General features: G+C 45.9%; 1 protein-coding gene across 1 annotated transcript; it reads left to right on the forward strand.

Moving 5' to 3' along the window:
- The first annotated feature begins 11,101 nt into the window (after positions 1-11,101).
- Positions 11,102-19,145, forward strand: LOC129847432 (zinc finger C3HC-type protein 1-like). Its single transcript, XM_055915223.1, has 10 exons — positions 11,102-11,284; positions 14,852-14,954; positions 15,189-15,339; positions 15,501-15,584; positions 15,788-15,915; positions 16,146-16,294; positions 16,583-16,847; positions 17,038-17,253; positions 17,557-17,772; positions 18,094-19,145. Exons 1-10 carry the CDS (start codon positions 11,148-11,150, stop codon positions 18,163-18,165), a joined length of 1,521 nt encoding a protein of 506 aa, XP_055771198.1. The 5' UTR covers positions 11,102-11,147; the 3' UTR covers positions 18,166-19,145.
- The last annotated feature ends 1,602 nt before the right edge of the window (positions 19,146-20,747 follow it).

Consider the following 20,747-nt stretch of genomic DNA (forward strand, 5'->3'; position numbering starts at 1 on the left):
ACCTTCCCAGGCCTGCCTAGCTCACAAACTTGAATTAGGGCACCCACTCCGACAAGGTTAATTGACCCACAGTCCCAGACGGTGACATGATATCATTGACGTGACTTGAAAATGAGCGATTGAAAACCGATCGCGTAAATGTCACCAATCCAATTTTTTTGCGGCTGCCCATGTCGCCTATACCTAAATCCTCCACTTGCCACAACAGACTGCAAACAGAGAAGACAATACTCACATTGTACATGTAACTCACCAGCCAGCATTCTACAACATACCCCAATGGTCCTTGGGGCTGGTGTTATGTCTTATTTTCTCTGTCTCCTTTCTCTCTGTCATGATGTCAGCTGAAAGTGTGTGTCTTCGGACAGTGAGGTGGAAGATGGACCCTGATGAGGCCACTGTTGTAGATAACCTGCTTATGGCCATCAGATGGTACCAGACAAACTTTGAATTGAACTCCAGCTCTTGCCAAAATAGTTTGTTTTGCTTTACACAACTGAACTGCTTCCAATTGGCTCATTCGTCCCCCTTCCTCTCCCCTTTAACTATTCCCCAGGTTGTTGCTGTAGATGAGAATGTGTTTTCAGTCAGCTTAACTGGTAAAATAAGGGTTTAAAAAACTGTGATCTCAAATTCTTTAGTGCAAGGGAAATTGATGGGTTCATTCTCTGCTAAAGTTTCTCCACAAATCTATGGATGGATGATGCCAGAGATATCCCTGGTCACAATTTTGGTCCTGGCAGACATAGAAGGGAAGAGTTCCCTATGGAACCATTGCTCTCATCCAGGCTGTTGATGGTCACTGTGTAAGTGACCTTGACTTCAAGAAAGAGCTGGAGTTCAATTCAAAGGGTATGTAACAATACATCTGCCACGCTGATCCTCAACACTGGGGCCCCTCAGGGGTGCATGCTCAGTCCCCTCCTGTACTCCCTGTTCACCCATGACTGCGTGGCTAGGCACGACTCCAACACCATCATTAAGTTTGCAGACGACACAACAGTGGTAGGACTGATCACTGACAACGATGAGACAGTCTATAGGGAGGAGGTCAGAGACCTGGCCGAGTGGTTCCAGGATAACAACCTCTCTCTCAACATGATTAAAGACAAAGGAGAGGACCGAGCACGCCCCCATTCCAGTCCACGGGGCTGTAGTGGAGCAGGCTGAGAGCTTCAAGTTCCTTGGTGTCCACATCACCAACAAACTATCATGGTCCAAGCACACCAAGACAGTCGTGAAGCGGGCACGACAAAGCCCACTCCCCCTCAGGAGAATGAAAAGATTTGTCATGGGTCCTCAGATCCTCAAAAAGTTCTACAGCTGTACCATCTAGAGCATCCTGACTGGTTGCATCACTGCCTGGTGTGGCAACTGCTCAGCCTCCGACCGCAAAGCACTACAGAGGGTAGTGCGTACGGCCCAGTACATCACTGAGCCCAAGCTTCCTGCCATCCACGACCTCTGTACCAGGCGGTGTGAGAGGAAGGCCCTAAAAATTGTCAAAGACTCCAGCCACCCTAGTCATAGATTTGTCTCTCTGCTACTGCACGGCAAGCGGGTACCGAAGCGCTAAGTCTAGGTCCAAAAGGCTTCATAACAGCTTCTACCCCCAATTCATAAGACTCCTGAATAGCTAATCAAATGGCTACCAGGACTATTTGCATTTGACTTATCTATTTTTTTCTTAACACTTATTTTTCTTAAAACTGCATTGTTGTTTAAGGGCTTGTAAGTAAGCATTTCACTGTAAGGTCTACTACGCCTGTTGTATTCGGCTCATGTGACAAATAAAATGTGATTTGATTTGATTTGGTCTTTCTTTACTTCTTAATGGTATATTTCACCCCTGCTGCAGTGCAAAGAGCATGGTTGATCATGTCAACCACTGGCCTCTGGTACCCATGTGTGGGTAAGAATCTCGGCACCTACTGGCCTGTACTTTGATCTCCTTTCTCTCTGTGTCCCCTTCATTTCACACTGTTTCTGTCAATAAACAATCAAATCTGTAAGGAGAATGGCCAGTTGTGCAGCCTTGTCACAGGTTGTAACATCTGATGTGTGGTGATGATGCCAAAACCCTGTGTGCTGTGCACAACCAGTTGATTCCACTAGCCTTGATTTGTCTAGCTGACCCTGAAACAAGCTTAAATATACCACGGCTTTGGGCTGTATCCAGGCACTCCGCGTTGCGTCGTGCTTTAGAACATACCTTAACCGTCGTATATTGGCCATATACCACACCCCCTCGTGCCTTATTGCTTAAATATGTAACCTGAAAAAATTCACATATGAGTATGAGTTATAGATCTATCATTCTACTTGAAAGCAAGTATAAGAAGCTGTAAATCTGTTCTATGTGCGCTTTTTATATACTTCCCGTTTTTAAGTTTTGTTTTTGCATAATTTTACTTTTGGTTTTGTACACCAGCTTCAAACAGCTGAAAATACAATATTTTTGGTTATGGAAAATATATTTCACAGCGGTTTAGATGGTACAATGATTCTCTACACTATACTAGCTTATTTTCTCAAATAAACTGAAATTATGCGAACAATTCGAGTTTTAACAACCAGGAAACGATTTCATTGCTAGCAATATGAGTGCAAAGCCCTCCTCAGGGAGTGTGCCCGGGGGCCTACCTGATCCTTCTAATGAGGCATTTTGCATCATATTGTTGTGGCCGGTGACACTTTGCTTCCCGAAAGTCTGTCATGGATATTCACCACTAAGGACTCAAACTCAATGTAAATGAATCAATCTTCATTATAACGGCCAGAGAGGTTCACAAACTCAATCCAAGCTTGATGAAATCTCCGAGGAGGGCGTTCCCTTTCAGTACTCTTATACTGCTACTCAAACAAGTCAAATAAGCATGATTGACATTATTCATTATTCATCATTAAAACGTTGACTCAGATTGTTTCCAAGCTCTTACCACAATTGGGTTGCATTGACCTGTTCTGTACGAACTTCCTGTGACATCAACTAGTCAAAATATAAAACCTGTTTTTTAGCAAATCTGCTAGGGCCTTCAAAAAGTTAATGCTGACTTATCAGCTCAGTATTCAGTACTAAAACATTGACTTGGATTTACTCCAATTCTGGACAGTGTTCCACATCATGGAAACAGATGATTGTTTTAGATGACATTACCTTCTTACTTAAATCACTGGTATATTCAAACTATCGAATTAATATTATATTAGTCCCAAGGCTCAATCCCTCTGTTCATCATGTGACCTTGTATTGAAACATTTACTCCTTCAAATTACTAAGATATTGCCTCATTAGAGTGCTGTCTGAAAGCCACTAATATTACCATTCACTTTGTTACTTTCACTCGTGTCCATATCTGTTTCCTTCAACAAGACCCTCCCTTTCTTCCCAATAGGAAAGACCCTCTCAATCACTACTACTAATGCACACGGATCACTATCAACCTGTGTTCTGCTTTCACCGCCACTGTAAGGTTTAAAAACAAACAAAACAAACATGATAACTTTTTCCTTATTGGAAGGCAGTGTTTGCATTTAAGTCTACTCTTAATATTTATTACCAATTTCTGTTGGATATTCACTTTCTGCTTCACACTCATTAAATGTCCATTATTTTGAGGTTCATATGTAATGCGCCGAAATTATAAAATACATCGGCCAATTCTGAAGGGGAGCAATAAACTTCGGAGAGAGCTTCCTTTTTAAAGTAGCTATCTAGACTAGGGTTTCTTTCTGGGATCAACAGTCCACTGTCATTGGAATATTCTGTCCATATGGTTTCTGGCATCTGAGACAAAATAGACTGGGAGGCAGTGTCAGACCCCGACTCCTCCTGGGAGAGCCCTCTCCTCAATTTGCCTGCTTACTCATCGGTTTAATATATCATCTTTTGGGATATCAACGAAAACTCTATCTGGGGTACAATAAACTGTAGCATTAAGTTTAGTTAACAAGTCTCTACTTAACAAGTTACGGTTGGGTGGGTGAATACAGAAAATCATTTTCAACATTCATTGATCCTATGGAATAGGGCATAGGTTTTGTTTCACGATGTATTACTGGGGTGGAGGAAATCCCAAAAGCGTTTATAGTTTTATTGGTTAGGGGTAAGTCTTGTACCTTTACCAAAAGTGGAGGTAGTAGCACCCGTATTCACCAACATAGAAAAACCCTGGAATGAGTAGTTGTGTCCAAACTTTTGCCTGGTACTGTATTTTTGGAGAAGGCATAACAGGTATAGGCAAAGCTTTAATTGCCTCTAATCTATCTTTGGAGAGGGCGCGACCCTCAGAAGTAATGTCATGACTCATGACCAAATATCTATCTTTGGAGAGGGCGTGACCCTCAGAAGTAATGTCATGACTCATGACCAAATATCTATCTTTGGAGAGGGAGCGACCCTCAGAAGTAATGTCATGACTCATGACCAAATATCTATCTTTGGAGAGGGCGCAACCCTCAGAAGTAATGTCATGACTCATGACCAAATATCTATCTTTGGAGAGGGCGCGACCCTCAGAAGTAATGTCATGACTCATGACTCAAATATCTATCTTTGGAGAGGGCGCGACCCTCAGAAGTAATGTCATGACTCATGACCAAATATTTAATGGAGCTTTGGCATAATTGCATCTTACTGGGGGAAACTGGGGGAAACCTTATGACAATTTTCTGTCAAAAAAAATCAACAATGACAGAGTGTCCTTGTGACATAATTCTTCTGATTGTGAGCAAACCAACAAACGGTCAACATACTGAACCAAAATACGCCCTCCAGGAGCAACAGAAGAAGAGAAGAGAAAAGAAAGAAAGCATTAGCTAAATGAATTACTGAACAACAACAACTACATGGAGGCCCCTGGGATAAACAGTGTTAGGCATCAGGGGTGCTCTAGCATCTACAGCATCATTTACTATTCTAAGGTCTTGCACAACACGATAATCACCAGATTGTTTCCTAACAGGGAAAATTGGTCTGTTACATGGCGAATTCGGGCAGAGAACCAGAGCGCCTCTTTCAACAAGAGCACTATGAATGGGAATGGCTACCCAGACTATTTGCATAGCCCCCCCCTTCTGCGCTGCTGCTACTCTCTGTTATTATCGATGCATAGTCACTTTAATAACTCTACCTACATGTACATATTCCCTCAATTACCTCGACTAACCGGTGCCCATTGACATTGACTATGTACCGGTACCCCCTGTATTAAGCCTCGCTATTGTTATTTTACTGCTGCTCTTTAGTTATTTGTTACTTTTATTTGTTACTTTTTTTTAGGTATTTTCTTAAAACTGCATTGTTGGTTAAGTGCTTGTAAGTAACAGTACACTGTTGTATTCGGTACATGTGACAAATAAAATTTGATTTGATTTGAATCCCTTTTTGGCTTCTTTGCTGAGAGGGTACTGAGCTTTGTAAGGTTTGTGGGTGCTTTTTGGAACAACCACAACTTGCGCAGCTCCTTTCATGCGTGCAATGTCGGTCTTTGATTTAGCCCACAGTTCTTCAGGTATATCTTTTAGCCAATCATTGATCAACAGGAATTGATTATTTTCTTGGTGTTGTCATTGCAGTAGCACAGTATGGGGAATAGAAAGTTGCTGTTGGAGCTGACCACTTTCTCTCTTCTTCCCAAGCCACCCAATCAGTTGTTTCCATCACTTTCTTAATCCGAACAGCTACATCTTTCCATTGTGTTCCAGGAGCCTTTGATAAGCTACAGTGGGGAACAGAGCCAGGGAGTTCATACAGACTCATCATAGTATCCGTCAGCAACACTCCAGCTGCTACAAAGTCTTTTCCTCTGTGTATCCCATTCATGGTTATCTCCACTTTCTCTTTTTGTTTTGACAATCTCTGTTGGTATTCAGGGTCCTCTTCACATAAGGGAACAGCAGCAGTAGAATGTAGGTGTTCAGACACTTTGTCACACCCTGGCCTCTGTTATATTGATTTTTTTTATTAGTTTAGTTAGGTCAGGGTGTGACATGGGATGTTTGTGTGTTTTGTCTAGTTTAGGGTGTGTGTATTGTTTAGGGGGTTGTGGATAGTGTATGGGGTTGTGTTCAGTATAGAGGTTTAGGAAAGTCTATGGTTGCCTGGTTTGGTTCTCAATCAGAGATAGCTGTTTATTGCTGTCTCTGATTGGGAGCTATATTTAAGGCAGCCATAGGCTTTAGGTGTTTGTGGGTAATTGTCTATGTCTAAACGTTAGTAGCTTGTGTGTGCACTTTCGTTTTGTAGCTTCACGGTCGTTTGTTGTTTTTATGTATAGTTTGTAAAAGTGTTTCGTTTCGTGTTCATCTTCGTTATATAATAAAAGGGAAGGTGTTTTCATATCACTCTGCGTATTGGTCCGATCCATGCACCTCCTCAGACGAGGAGGAGAACGAACGTGACAGAATTACCCACCAGAACGGGACCAAGCAGCGTGTAAAGCAGCAGCAGGAGCTATATACACAGGATTCTTGGACTTGGGAGGAGATACTGGATGGTAAGGGACCTTGGGCACAACCGGGAGAATATCGCCTCCCTCGTGAAGAGCTGGAGGCAGCTAAAGCCGAGAGGAGGCGATATGAGGAGGCAGCACGGAAGCAAGGCTGGAAGCCCGTGAGTAAAACCCAAACATTTCTTGGAGGGGGCTACAAGGGAGTGTGGCGAAGTCAGGTAGGAGACCTGCGCCAACTCCCTATGCTTACCGTGGAGTGAGAGTACGGGCAGACACCGTGTTATGCGGTAGAGCGCATGGTGTCTCCTGTATGTGTGCATAGCCCGGTGCGGGTTATTCCACCTCCCCGCACTGGCAGGGCTAGATTGGGCATTGAGCCAGATGCCATGAAGCCGGCTCAACGCGTCTGGTCTCCAGAGCGTCTCCTCGGGCCGGCATACATGGCACCAGCCTTACGCATGGTGTCCCCGGTTCGCCTACACAGCCCAGTGCGGGTTATTCCACCTCCCCGCACTGGTCGGGCTACGGGGAGCATACAACCAGGTAAGGTTGGGCAGGCTCAGTGCTCAAGGGAGCCAGTACGCCTGCACGGTCCGGCATTTCCGGCGCCACCTCCCCGCCCCAGCCCAGTACCACCAGTGCCTACACCACGCACCAGGCTTCCAGTGTGTCTCCAGAGCCCTGTTCCTCCTCCACGCACTTGCCCTATGGTGCATGTCTCCAGCCCGGTACCACCAGTTCCGGCACCACGCACCAAGCCTCCTGTGCGTCTCCAGAGTCCTGTGCGTCCTGTTGCTGCTCCCCGCACTAGCCCTGAGATGCGTGTCCCCAGCCCGGTACCACCAGTTCCGGCACCACGCACTAGGCCTAATGTGCGTCTCCAGGGTCCAGTATGCCCTGTTCCTTCTCCCCGCACTAGCCTTGAGGTGCGTGTCTCCAGTCCGGTACCACCAGTTCCGGCACCACGCACCAGGCCTACTGTGCGCTTCAGCAGGTCAGAGTCGGCCACCTGCCCAACGCCGCCTGCACTGCTCGTCTGCCCAGCGCCGTCTGAGCTGCCTGCCTGCCCAGCGCCATCTGAGCCATCCGTCTGCCCAGCGCCATCTGAGTAATCCGTCTGCCCAGCGCCATCTGAGCCATCCGCCTGCCCAGCGCCATCTGAGCCATCCGCCTGCCCAGCGCCATCTGAACCATCTGCCTGCCCAGCGCCATCTGAGCCATCCGTCTGCCCAGCGCCATCTGAGTAATCCGTCTGCCCAGCGCCATCTGAGCCATCCGCCTGCCCAGCGCCATCTGAGCCATCCGCCTGCCCAGCGCCATCTGAACCATCTGCCTGCCCAGCGCCATCTGAGCCATCCGCCTGCCCAGCGCCATCTGAGCCATCCGCCTGCCCAGCGCCATCTGAGCCATCCGTCTGCCCAGCGCCATCTGAGCCATCCGTCTGCCCAGCGCCATCTGAGCCATCCGTCTGCCCAGCGCCATCTGAGCCATCCATCTGTCCCGAGCCGTCAGAGCCGTTTGTCAGTCAGGAGCCGCTAGAGCCGCCAGTCAGCCAGGATCCGCCAGTCAGCCAGGATTTGCCAGAGCCGCCAGTCTGCCAGAGCAGATTCCAGAGCCGCCAGTCAGCCAGGATCCGCCAGTCAGCCAGGATCTGCCAGAGCCGCCAGTCAGTGAATGATGAATGAAGAAAACAATGATGAAGAACCAGAAGAGACCTGTCAACTGCTAAAATTGACCAATTTTGTCCACCCAAAACCCCTTTATTGACATTTGAGCTAATCAAACATAGAATTATGCCCTGTCTGCCCCCCTCAAATAAAAAAGGAATTTATCTGTTGCCTGTACTGAAGAAGGATTGTCATTGGGATTGAGAGAAAATGGAATCTTCCCATGCCTGATGAATTGTTACTATGCTGGGCACTTGAATGATCAGCATGTTGAGGGACAGTTGAGATAGCTATCCCTTGCTTCCCCATTGCATGCTAACCGGGAAGTGTGTCACGTTCGTTCTCCTCCTCGTCGGAGGAGGTGCATGGATCGGACCAATACGCAGAGTGATATGAAAACATCTTCCCTTTTATTATATAACGAAGATGAACACGAAACGAAACACTTTTACAAACTATACAAAAAAACAACAAATGACCGTGAAGCTACAAAACGAAAGTGCACACACAAGCTACTAACGTTTAGACATAGACAATTACCCACAAACACCTAAAGCCTATGGCTGCCTTAAATATAGCTCCCAATCAGAGACAACAATAAACAGCTGTCTCTGATTGAGAACCAAACCAGGCAACCATAGACTTTCCTAAACCTCTATACTGAACACAACCCCATACACTATCCACAACCCCCTAAACAATACACACACCCTAAACTAGACAAAACACACAAACATCCCATGTCACACCCTGACCTAACTAAACTAATAAAGAAAATCAATATAACAGAGGCCAGGGTATGATAGTACCCCCCCCCCTCAAAGGTGCGGACTCCGGCCGCAAAACCTGACACAGAAGGGAAGGGTCCGGGTGGGCCTTCCTATGGCGGCGGCTCGGGTGCGGGACGTGGACCCCCCTCCACCATAGTCACTACCCGCTTTGATGGCGCCTCTGGAACAGCGAGTCCCGGACTGAATACCATCCCAGAGGGCGCCACTGGACTGAGGGGCAGCTCCGGACTGAGAGGCAGCTCCGGACTGAGGGGCAGCTCCGGACTGAGTGGCTGCTCATGGCTGGCTGGCGACTCTGGCTGCTCATGGCTGGCTGGCGACTCTGGCTGCTCATGGCTGGCTGGCGACTCTGGCTGCTCATGGCTGGCTGGCGACTCTGCCTGCTCATGGCTGGCTGGCGACTCTGGCTGCTCATGGCTGGCTGGCGACTCTGGCTGCTCATGGCTGGCTGGCGACTCTGGCTGCTCATGGCTGGCTGGCGACTCTGGCTGCTCATGGCTGGCTGGCGACTCTGCCTGCTCATGGCTGGCTGGCGACTCTGGCTGCTCATGGCTGGCTGGCGACTCTGGCTGCTCATGGCTGGCTGGCGACTCTGGCTGCTCATGGCTGGCTGGCGGCTCTGGCTGCTCATGGCTGGCTGGCGGCCCTGGCTGCTCATGGCTGGCTGGCGGCTCTGGCTGCTCCTGGCTGGCGGCTCTGGCTGCTCCTGGCTGGCGGCTCTGGCTGCTCCTGGCTGGCGGCTCTGGCTGCTCCTGGCTGGCTGGCGGCTCTGGCTGCTCCTGGCTGGCTGGCGGCTTCCCAGCGCCATCTGAGCCATCCGTCTGCCCAGCGCCATCTGAGCCATCCATCTGCCTGAGATGCGTGTCCCCAGCCCGGTACCACCAGTTCCGGCACCACGCACTAGGCCTAATGTGCGTCTCCAGGGTCCAGTATGCCCTGTTCCTTCTCCCCGCACTAGCCTTGAGGTGCGTGTCTCCAGTCCGGTACCACCAGTTCCGGCACCACGCACCAGGCCTACTGTGCGCCTCAGCAGGTCAGAGTCGGCCGTCTGCCCAACGCCGCCTACACTGCTCGTCTGCCCAGCGCCGTCTGAGCTGCCTGCCTGCCCAGCGCCATCTGAGCCATCCGTCTGCCCAGCTGACTTGCCTAGTTAGAAAATAAAAAGACCATGTTACCTTTCTTCATTTTTATGTTTAGTTTTATTGTTGTATTTTTTTTTCTTCTACACATTTATTTAAATTGACTAACTGAAATCCGTTGAGTTGTCCTTCTAGGTTTCGTAGATGTTGTGTTTCTTCCCAGACGCGTCCCACAGTGGAGGTCTGTTACGGGTGGGTCCTCACCCTCTTTAAGTGAGACGGTAATTTCCCTTTATGCCTTCCCAAGAATGTGCCACCGGTGTTCCCTCTCAGACTTTCACTGAAGGATCACGTCGAGAAGATCAAACATCCTGTTCATGACGCCAGGATTGTCGTGGAAATTCACCACTAAGGACTCAAACTCAATGTAAACGAATCAATCTTAATTATAATGGCCAGAGAGGTTCACAAACTCAATCCAAGCTTAATGAAAACTCTGAAGAGGGTGTTCCATTTCAGTCCTCGTATACTGCTACACAAACAAGTCATATAAGCATGATTTACATTATTCATTATTTATCATTAATGTTGTTTGCTGCACGTGACTGATTGACACCTCATGATGACTGACCCTTAAACTGAGATACTGATTTTGGTTCCCAAAACAATGTTGTGGGCGTACTGCCAATTGGTCTGAAGAGGAGGTCACAGTCACCTGGAGGGATGTGTACAATTCATTGCTATCTCTTCAGACAACAACATTTTCCCTCAAGTCCAATATCTTGAAAACTTGACATGCAAAACATTTTGGAACTGTATCAACAGTGGACTAGTGATTTTTTTTCTTCTGAAAGATACATTTTTGAGTGGATTCTCCCTTTAAAAATTTCATAATTTAACCACCAAGGCAAAGGATTTCATAAGGAAATAGTTAAAACATGTATTTGATAAATAGCACTGTAACAGTATAATGATTACAGTGTATGGACTTCGACAGTAGCCTACAGCAAAGGTACATTTAGAAGAATATAATAGATTTTATATGGACTTGTAAACATTGGCCACGTGAGTTGAAATCTAAGCAGGGCATTATCCCAAGCGGAACAGATAGCGTTCCTCTTTCAGGGGGGAAGATTTAGCATCTAGCACCGACCGATCATGGCGACCCTTGGCAGTCGTGGAAATCGTCTTGACAATTCTCCTAACAGACAATTAAAATCTCGTTTAGCAACTCCAGAGAAAGTCCGTGAACTTCTTAACGCAGGTGTGTTGTCAGATGAAAACAGATCAACTGGGTAAGTTTTTGGAGAATCTACGAAAGCAATTTTTTAGGGACCTAACGTTAACTAGTTAGCTAGCTAGCGTAGTGTGGCTGGCTCGCCGTCTAGCTAACTAGGTACCCAGTTACGGATCTAGTTTCCACATGTTTCAATACATTAGCAAGCAAGTTGCACACTTTATAGAGACAGGTTATTTTTTTCTTGATGCCTTTCTTACTCGACAGCTAATTTGTGTTTGTCTGTTTTGTTATTTACAATACTGTCTAGCCATTATAACGTTAGCTGGCTATTAAGTCTAGCCATTAGAGCTGGCTATGTTACGTAAACGGTCAATCATATATGCAATGTAAATAATAATCACAAATGATCAAGACATTTAATTGCAGTATTGTTTTCATAGTAGCTGCTGCATACACCACTGTAGTAACATGCAATGTCTTCGAGTGTGAACTTGGTTATGTTTGTTTTTTTAACCATATTTGATTGCTCAAATGAGTCCACATGTGTGTGCATAAATTAGGGTTTGTAACTATTCAATTACTGGAGTGGCTATGTCATAACCCTCGAAGTACCAGCATGAGGTAAAAATGGCATCCATATTGGTCAGGGGGAAATCCAAACCAGTGTAATTGGAATGAACGGCAGTAGAGGCATAGTCCTAATTGTACTTATGCGGGAAAATAAAAGTAAGGTATGTGTTATATCAGAAATTGTGTAATTGTTCTCAACCTAAAATATTGTCACATCATTTAATAGTTCACTCCCCTCAGCTGGTCTAGGCGTGTAGTCAAGGACTTTCTTGGCGACTACGGGATAGAGAGAACTTGAGGGACAGAATAACCTGTTAGCTTTGCTTCTGAGTAACTTGGTCACACAGCATAAGACAAGAGTGACCACAGTTCTTGAGTCTATCCTTTTATTTTGCTATCTTCCAAGGGCACAGCTGTGTGGAGGTATGAAGAGAACAGAGGCTAGCTTGAACTGAAAGGAGAAACGGAACTGCTGTTATCACTTGTTTGTGCGCTATGATCTCACACAACCAATACACATAGGCACAAGAAGATAACAAGGTAGCTTATGATGCCCCGGGCTGCTGCGGATGGGTCTAACCAACCATGACTAAGCAGTTTTTTGGTTTCTATATAGACCCCTTGCGTTTCTGTATTATTCGGACTCTCAACGATCACTTCCGGGTGGTATAGACCAGCTCCTTTTTGGCAAAAATTCATCGATATTAAAGTATAATTGTTTGAAGAAATAACAAAGTCTCTCCTTATTGGTTAGAATTTCCACGACACCAAACAAACAGACTTGCTAGTTTAGCTAACCAGACCATCAGTCCTAGCTTGCTATTATGAAAATCAAATTCAACAATACCAATACTGTTTTCAAGTTCACTTTTGCTTTCAAAAGCAGCTCAAACAAAACATGTAAACATGAACTATGGCCATTGAATTCTACCATACAAATATACTGTGCATTATAGGGAAATAATGCACGCTCTGGAATGCCCTTCAGGCCAATCAGAAACACGTTTTCAACAATGCTATGGTATAATTAAGCAATAAGGCCCGAGGGGGTATGGTAAACTCCGCAAAAAAAGGAGCGTCCTCTCACTGTCAACTGAGTTTATTTTCAGCAAACTTAACATGTGTACATTTTTTTGTATAAACATAACAAGATAAAACAACAGACAAACTGGACAAGTTCCACAGACATGTGACTAACAGAAATAGAATGTGTCCCTGAACAAAGGGGGGGGTCAAAATCAAAAGTAATAGTCAGTATCTGGTGTGGCCACCAGCTGCATTAAGTACTGCAGTGCATCTCCTCCTTATGGACTGCACCAGATTTGCCAGTTCTTGCTGTGAGATGTTACCCCGCTCTTCCACCAAGGCACCTGGAAGTGCCCGGACATTTCTAGGGGGAATGGCCCTAGCCCTCACCCTCCGATCCAACAGGTCCAAGACATGCTCAATGGGATTGAGATCCGGGCTCTTCACTGACCATGGCAGAACACTGACATTCCTGTCTTGCAGGAAATCACGCACAGAACGAGCAGTATGGCTGGTGGCATTGTCATGCTGGAGGGTCATGTTAGGATGAGCTTGCAGGAAGGGTACCACATGAGGGAGGAGGATGTCTTCCCTGTAACGCACAGCATTGAGATTGCCTTGAATGACAACAAGTTCAGTCCGATGATGCTGTGACACACCGCCCCAGACCATGACAGAACCTCCACCTCAGTATAACGCTCATTCCTTCGACGATAAATGTGAATCCGACCATCACCCCTGGTGAGACAAAACGCGACTCGTCAGTGAAGAGCACTTCCAGGCCTGTCTGGTCCTGCGATGGTGGGTTTGTGCCCGTAGGCGACGTTGTTGCCAGTGATGTCTGGTGAGGACCTGCCTTACAACAGGCCTACAAGCCCTCAGTCCAGCCTATTGCGCACAGTCTGAGCACCGATGGAGGGATTTTGCGTTCCTGGTGTAACTCGGGCAGTTGTTGCCATCCTGTACCAGTCCCGTAGGTGTGATGTTCGGGATGTACCGATTCTGTGCAGGTGTTGTTACACGTGGTCTGCCACTACGAGGACGATCAGCTGTCCGTCCTGTCTCTCTGTAGCGCTGTCTTAGGCGTCTCATTGCAATGTATTGCCCTGGCCACATCTGCAGTCCTCATGCCTCCTTGCAGCATGCCTAAGGCACGTTAACACCGATGATCAGGGACCCTGGGCATCTTTCTTTTTGTGTTTTTCAGAGTCAGTAGCAAGGCCTCTTTAGTGTCCTACATTTTCATAACTAGGACCTTAATTGCCTACCGTCTGTAAGCTGTTAGTGTCTTAACGACCGTTCCACAGGTGCATGTTCATGAATTGTTTATGGTTCATTGAACAAGCATGGGAAACAGTGTTTAAACCTTTTACAATGAAGATCTGTGAAGTTATTTGGATATTTATGAATGATCTTTGAAAGACAGGTTCCTGAAAAAGGGACATTTCTTTTTTTGCTGAGTTTATATGGCCAATATACCACAGCTAATGTCTGTTCTTATGTACAACGATCCGCGGAGTGCTAGGACACAGCCCTTAGCCATGGTATATTGGCCATATATCACAACCCCCTGAGCGGCCTTATTGCTATTGATGAACTGTTTACCAACATAACTAGAGCAGTGAAAATAAATGTTTTGTCATTCCCATGGTATACGGTCTGATATACCACAGCTTTCAGCCAATCAGCATTCAGGGCTCGAACCACCCAGTTTATAATTTACACTATGTTATGACAGCACTGGCAAACCATGGTTGACCCAACTCCCTGACCAAAATGGCTGACCTTTATCCATTATAAGAAGGTCCATGACCGTTCTAGTATTCTAATTCCTAATTCTATGGTTGGTACACTGTGTACATGAGATATTGCTGACTTGTGAGCGTGCGCGACACAGAATATCATACGTAACATTTTTAAAGTACCCTATACGAATTGTTGTTTTTGATGAATGTTTGTTTAGCCCTATAACTATAGCTAATGCAAATTCCTTCTGTGAAATGTTTTTTCTTCTTGTGAATTTCAGTGTTCAGGGGGAGCTGGATAAGGTGGCACCAAACGGCAACAGTCAAGTTCCTTGTGAAGCGTCTAACAAAGAAGCCTTTTTCACAAGAGTGGAGTCCTACTCTATATCCTTTCCGCATCCAAGCCAGGACATTACATGTTGTACTGCCAAAGAGTTGTATGAATAACCTTTTGAGTAGTACTGTAGTTGTCCAGCACACCCTTTGTGTTGCCTTTTACACACTAAGAACATTGCCTACATTCCCCTTTTCACATTTATTTAATCATAATACTCATTATGATCATTTCTAGTGTGCTGTGTAAACTTTCTGTGTAAAACGTTTCCTTAGCGGAAGCACTGTTTGAGATGGGCAGGAAAGCCTCGGACACTCTCCCCCCTGAAGTGTGCCAGCTATGGCTGGATCAACGTGGGATGTGACATGTTGAAATGTTCAAGTTGCCAGGCTTTCCTCTGTGCATCACTACAACCAACCCTGGACTACCAGAAATGTGAGCAGAGCAACCGGTTTGACACGTCTGCTGAACTTTCAACCATTATTGCAAAAGCCTTTTAAAAAAAAAATTAAAACACAGAATGTTGTCATTAATTTGTAGCTAAATACTTTTAGCGGTTGGATCAATGTTTGCCCCTACTTCTTTCCTCTCCATAGATGATTCCCGGATAGCAGAGATAACTAGACAACTACAGACACAGCATGAGAAGTTTTGTCCATGGCCAGACTTTCCATGCCCAGGTAATGCACAACTTTAATTAATCCTCTTGTTGATTGGAGGTGGGTACATTTGTCTGTGTTCATTAGGCAACAAAAGGAAGAAAATGTATGGATGTACTGAAACAGGGAGGGACTACCTGGACTTGTCCAATAAGAAACAGTCATTTTTTATTTATGTTGTGTGCCTTACTGAACATGACCGTGATGTTGTATTGCCGTTTTAGACCGGTTCTGGCTTGTCCCGGCGGACGAGCCATCAGTGCTGCTCAGTGCTTTCCTGGAGCGCTTTCACACCACCTGTCTCCTGGAGCAGCAGCTACCTGCCATGAAGCCAGAACAGCTTAAAACCATGGTGAGGGAGGGGAGCCATGTTCCTACACAACAATGAATCACCTATAGAAAGACGGGCTCTGTCCAGATACTAACCCCCTCTGCTAGCCCCTTCTGCTAGCGGAGGTCTATCTATGAACCCTTGGTTTGGGAAGGCAGTTTAGCTGTTTCCCACATGGCTTCTTGTACTACGATCCATTATCCTTTGCAAAAAGAGAATCCCACCCATCTCACCACTTTGTTTCCCTGCAGTCTTTGACGGAGGATGTGATCAGCGTTCTACTGCAGTTGATTGAGGAGGAACAGAAGAAGCAGGGCAGGTCCCCTCTGAAGTCCACCTCTGAGGCCCTGGCTGTCCAGGTGGCTGCCTGCATCGTGGCCCTCTGTGGCTGGACTGGAAGGTTAGATATGAGAACAAGTCTGCCATTCTCCTTTTTATTGACCAAAAAATGGGGAGGCGAAACATTGTAACATTAGAAAAATACCAGGTCACTCTTACCAGATTGTGGCACTTAAAAGCCTTTATTGAATTGGCATCTCCATGTAGGAAAGTTAAAAACATTTGATTGTCTTTAAATTTGGGAAAGCAAAAAGCAGCTTAGCATATTAACTCAACTCTTTTTTCCCCCTATATATTCATGTTCTATTAATAGGTTTGTTTCCACCTTCTCCTCTTGCTGTTTTTGCAGCTCCGCTCTGCACACCATGAGCCTACCCCTCCTCACCTGCTCCTTCTGCATGCGCAAAGTGGGTCTGTGGAACTTCCACCAGATGGAGGGAACAGGAAAAGAGGTAGAGGGAGACGCCCCAAAGTCCCCCACCACCCCAACGTCATCTATACCCCTGCCTGCACCCGAGGCCCAGGGGGACAGGAAAACTCCCACCTCGCCCTCGCCTTCTACTCCCTACCGAAGGGGGCTGCGGAGCCAGGACAAGACCAGAGGCTCAGAGCAGGTAGGTCTCAGGCAAGGCAGGCCACTTCAACTGGGTGAATAGGTTACGGTGGAACTTGGATGAGTTGGAAGTTCTAGCAAACCCGTTTCTCATTTCTTTGTAGCTTTCAGAATGTTGTAACATGGACTCTCACACCTCTAGTCATGGATCTGTTTGTTAAAGTTGTTCTCTGTTGATTGTGTCTTGGCAGCCTGTGGGCAGTCTGTCCCCCATGGTGGTCCGCACCCGCAGCAGGGACTCTCCCAGCCCCAGCGAGGAGCAGCCCAGCCCTCTGCCCAGGGGGAAGAGGCCCATGACCGGGGGCCGAGGCCAGGGGGAGGGGACAGGGAGCGAGGGGACTGCTTCGGGGGGCTCCAGCCCCCAACGCAACCCCAAACGCATGTGTCTCTCCTCAGCCAATAGCCCTGTAAGTCTTTACTCTCTGTGATCACACCAGGTGTGTCTGGATTGTCCAGACCTGGGATATGTGTGTGTGTGTACTCTGTAGCAGATATAATACAGACAAATCTATCATCTATTTTAACACCACCCTTACCTATAAATGTCTGCCTTGTTCTAACTGATCTTGTTCACTGGGTGCATGGGGGAGGGGGATGCACTTAAGCTACTAAACTGACCCATGAGCAGCATCTAACTTCACCCTACTCCGGTGCATGCCACAACATATGCTACAGTCGCCTATTGACTTTCTCCATTCTCTTGTTTTCAGGAGGGCCCCCTGCATAGGAGTGTGTTTGACCCACTAGCCCAGCACAGAGACTGGTGCCCCTGGGTGAATGTAGGCAAGGAGAACACCCAGCCCACTGGTGGTGTACCCCTGCTGGGTCAAGAGGGAGAGCACCAGCAGGGCTGGAAGGCCGCACTCACTCTCCTCCTCCCCATGAAGAAGTGCTTCAGCCCAAACAAGGCAGCCAGTCCCCTACAGGTGAGAATCAAAACCTGGATGTGGTAAAATGGTGGTCCTGTGTCTCACTTGGTTGAGCATGGCTCTAACAATTCCCGCATTGTGGGTTTGATTCCTGCTGGGACCACCCATACGAAAATGTATGCTCTCAATGATGTAAGTCACTCTGGATAAAAGCGTCTGCAAAAACGGCATACTATTATGACAATATGAAGGGTTGACATAGATATGTTCTACAATGGAGCAATGTCTATTGCATTGTTACAGTTTCAGCATTTGGTCATACCTCTGCTATATGAGCAAGCTTCCATTTCTAACACTTCTGTTCCCTCTTTCCTCCAGGGTCCACATGACAAGTCTAAAAGAGTGTTTGCTATATTCCGTCAGTGGCAGGTATCTTCCCCATCTCAGTAAGGTCTTTCTCTCTCCACCCCAGAGACAGGGTCGTCGTGACATTCTCCATTGATATTCTTCCCTGTGGTATGCTGTACTGTACTAGTTGCACTGACAGTGGTTTCATATCCGTGTATTTCTCCCATCCGTTAAGTCTGGTTTACAATCATGGGGGGGGGTTGGTATGAATTGAAGTACAGATGAGGATGGTTTTGCCAATGGACTTTTGATTGTTGCCCGGCTGCATGGTTCGAAAGCGATGAGTTCTTCACGGACATTGCCCACCAAGGAAATTCTGTTCTGAATGCAGTTTTTTTAAAGTGGGTTGACTTTACACTAAACTTAGAACCACAGAGTGCAAAGGCACACGGACACTGCCTGGTCTCAGTCCAGCGCCTTGCCTCGTTTGTTTTACCTCCTATGAAGACCGCATGTGCTCTTGTCCTGTGTCTATGGAATATATGAGGGACAAGGACTCTGAAATCTATCCCGTGAGAGAAAGAGCCATCTGGCTTACACTGGAAAAAAAGTCATATGTATTATCTTCAAAGGGTATACTCCATCATGTAGAAGTGTAAACATTTATTTACATTTTTACCCTAAAAGCTGTGAGGAAGTCATTTTTTTTTCAGTGCTGTTTTTTCCAGGGAGTATAAAGACGTAGATATAGGATTTCTAAACTTTACGCATACTAAATTTTGTTGTAAAGCAATTTTGTTACACAAATATTTTTAGTAACTTTGAAAAGGCTTTTTGGTTTTGTTTGTTTGCAAGTCTAAAGTGCTAAAGGGAGGGAGCGGGGGAAATCAATTTTTTTTGTAGATGTTAAACCAGGTAGAACAAATCATTTGCCATAGAAGTCAGAGGATGTTTGAGGATAACATTGATTTAGTCTTTCATTCCATTTGCCTTTGTGGTTTTCTTAGCCAATGCAGTCCCTTCTACTGTGCATGTGCTTTTACTCTCCTAAGAGGATTTAATAAAATGTTCCTCTTTCTGCATGTTTATTTTTACTCTGCATTTTATTTTCATGTGTTTCCACGGCATATCCAATTTGTTTTGGAAGGATAAACTAATGACAAATTCAAATGCAGCTTCAAAAGAGAACATGTCGCTGGCACTGTTCCAGTAAATGTGGTCTTAATAAGTAGTTTGGAGAACAAAGCTAAGCTCTGAGCCTGTATCCACATAGCATCTGAGTGCTGATCTAAGATCTGCCCGTATAAACTTGTCAATTATGATCTAAAATGCACAACTGATCCTAGACCAGCACTCCTACTCTGATATGCTTTGTGGATACAGGCCCTGGTTTTGAGTGGCCCTTAGTCTTCTCACAGCAGCGTCTATGACCTACACAATAGCCCTAACTCTTCCCGGGCTGTCCTGTGGTTCCACACTGAAGTACTCAAGGTCAGCCCATTATACATTACAGTGGCAGTGAAGAGTTGCATTTCAGGGTCCTCCCTGGTGGCCATTTTGTCTGCTCTCATTTAAAACCAGACAATGTGTGCAGTGTTGTCCTTCACATCTCAGAATCAGCTGAGCTTAGTACTAGTAATGCTACTCAGGTTGAGGCATAATATGTAGCCTATTAGTCTGACTTACACAACCAATGGTAATATATTAGAAAAAGGGAAAGCAGTTAGTAGAGAAGAAAAACATGGCTGTTATGAGAGCAGCAGCTAACTGAGCTTGTCCTTGATACATCATTGCATTTATAGCCTTGGTCTTTCTCAGAAATAACTCCCTTGGTTAGGTCCCATCTGTATCCTATGTTGTTGCACAAGTTTCGAGTTATACCATAATGTTTCTGTTTCTAAGAGGCAATTCAACTGTGAGAAAGCTGGTAGAAATCCTTAACATGTGTTATCTTAAAGGATCCTGGAAAGGTACTAAGTGTGCAGCTAAAACAAACCTGGCAGCGATGCCATTTTGTGGCCTGGCTTCCCCTGCTAGTGTTGCTATGGGGGAGAGAGGCCATAGAAATAGAATGATCCTATCAAGGAACGTTGACTTGAATGGGGACGTCCATTCTGGTCATTTTATTTAGAAGAGAGAGGCTGTGTGCTATGGACTGTCAATGTTAGCTATCTGGGGTCTGCCTTGCCAGTTGCCACCCAACATCTGTGCATTCACCACTGGGGGAGAGAAGGGGAGTCAAACAAATATGCCACATTATGGGGGTGAATCTGTCTGAAATGGAAGCAATCCCACAGAGAAGAACGTGTCCATAAAAATAATATATTCCTGAACTCAGAACCAAAATACGTAAATCAAATGTTTTTATAAAGCCCTTCTTACATCAGCTGATATCTCAGTGTTGTACAGAAACCCAGCCTAAAACCCCAAATAGCAAGCAATGCAGATGTAGAAGCACTAAGCAACTTAAGATATTCACGATTTGATGGATGAGGAATCTGACAAGCGTGCCTTTTAGCTTTTTATTGCATCAAGGATCAATGCAAGCTTTTATATTCAAACACCCATTTAATTAAGATCACTTCATTGCTCAATTACACACAAGGACTTACTGAAATTTGATTTCCACTTTTAACCCAACCCCTCCGAAAGACATACAGTACCAGGCAAAAGTTTGGACACAG

Source organism: Salvelinus fontinalis, unplaced genomic scaffold (genome assembly GCF_029448725.1).
Source record: "Salvelinus fontinalis isolate EN_2023a unplaced genomic scaffold, ASM2944872v1 scaffold_0841, whole genome shotgun sequence".
In the NCBI taxonomy this organism is placed as follows: domain Eukaryota; kingdom Metazoa; phylum Chordata; class Actinopteri; order Salmoniformes; family Salmonidae; genus Salvelinus; species Salvelinus fontinalis.

Excerpts from the sequence above, each read along its gene's own strand:
- LOC129847432 (XM_055915223.1), top strand. The coding sequence starts at position 11,148 with ATGGCGACCCTTGGCAGTCGTGGAAATCGTCTTGACAATTCTCCTAAC. Across the intron at positions 16,295-16,582 it reads CTCTGTGGCTGGACTGGAAG|CTCCGCTCTGCACACCATGA; the intron begins GTTAGATATGAG and ends CTGTTTTTGCAG. Across the intron at positions 16,848-17,037 it reads AGACCAGAGGCTCAGAGCAG|CCTGTGGGCAGTCTGTCCCC; the intron begins GTAGGTCTCAGG and ends GTGTCTTGGCAG.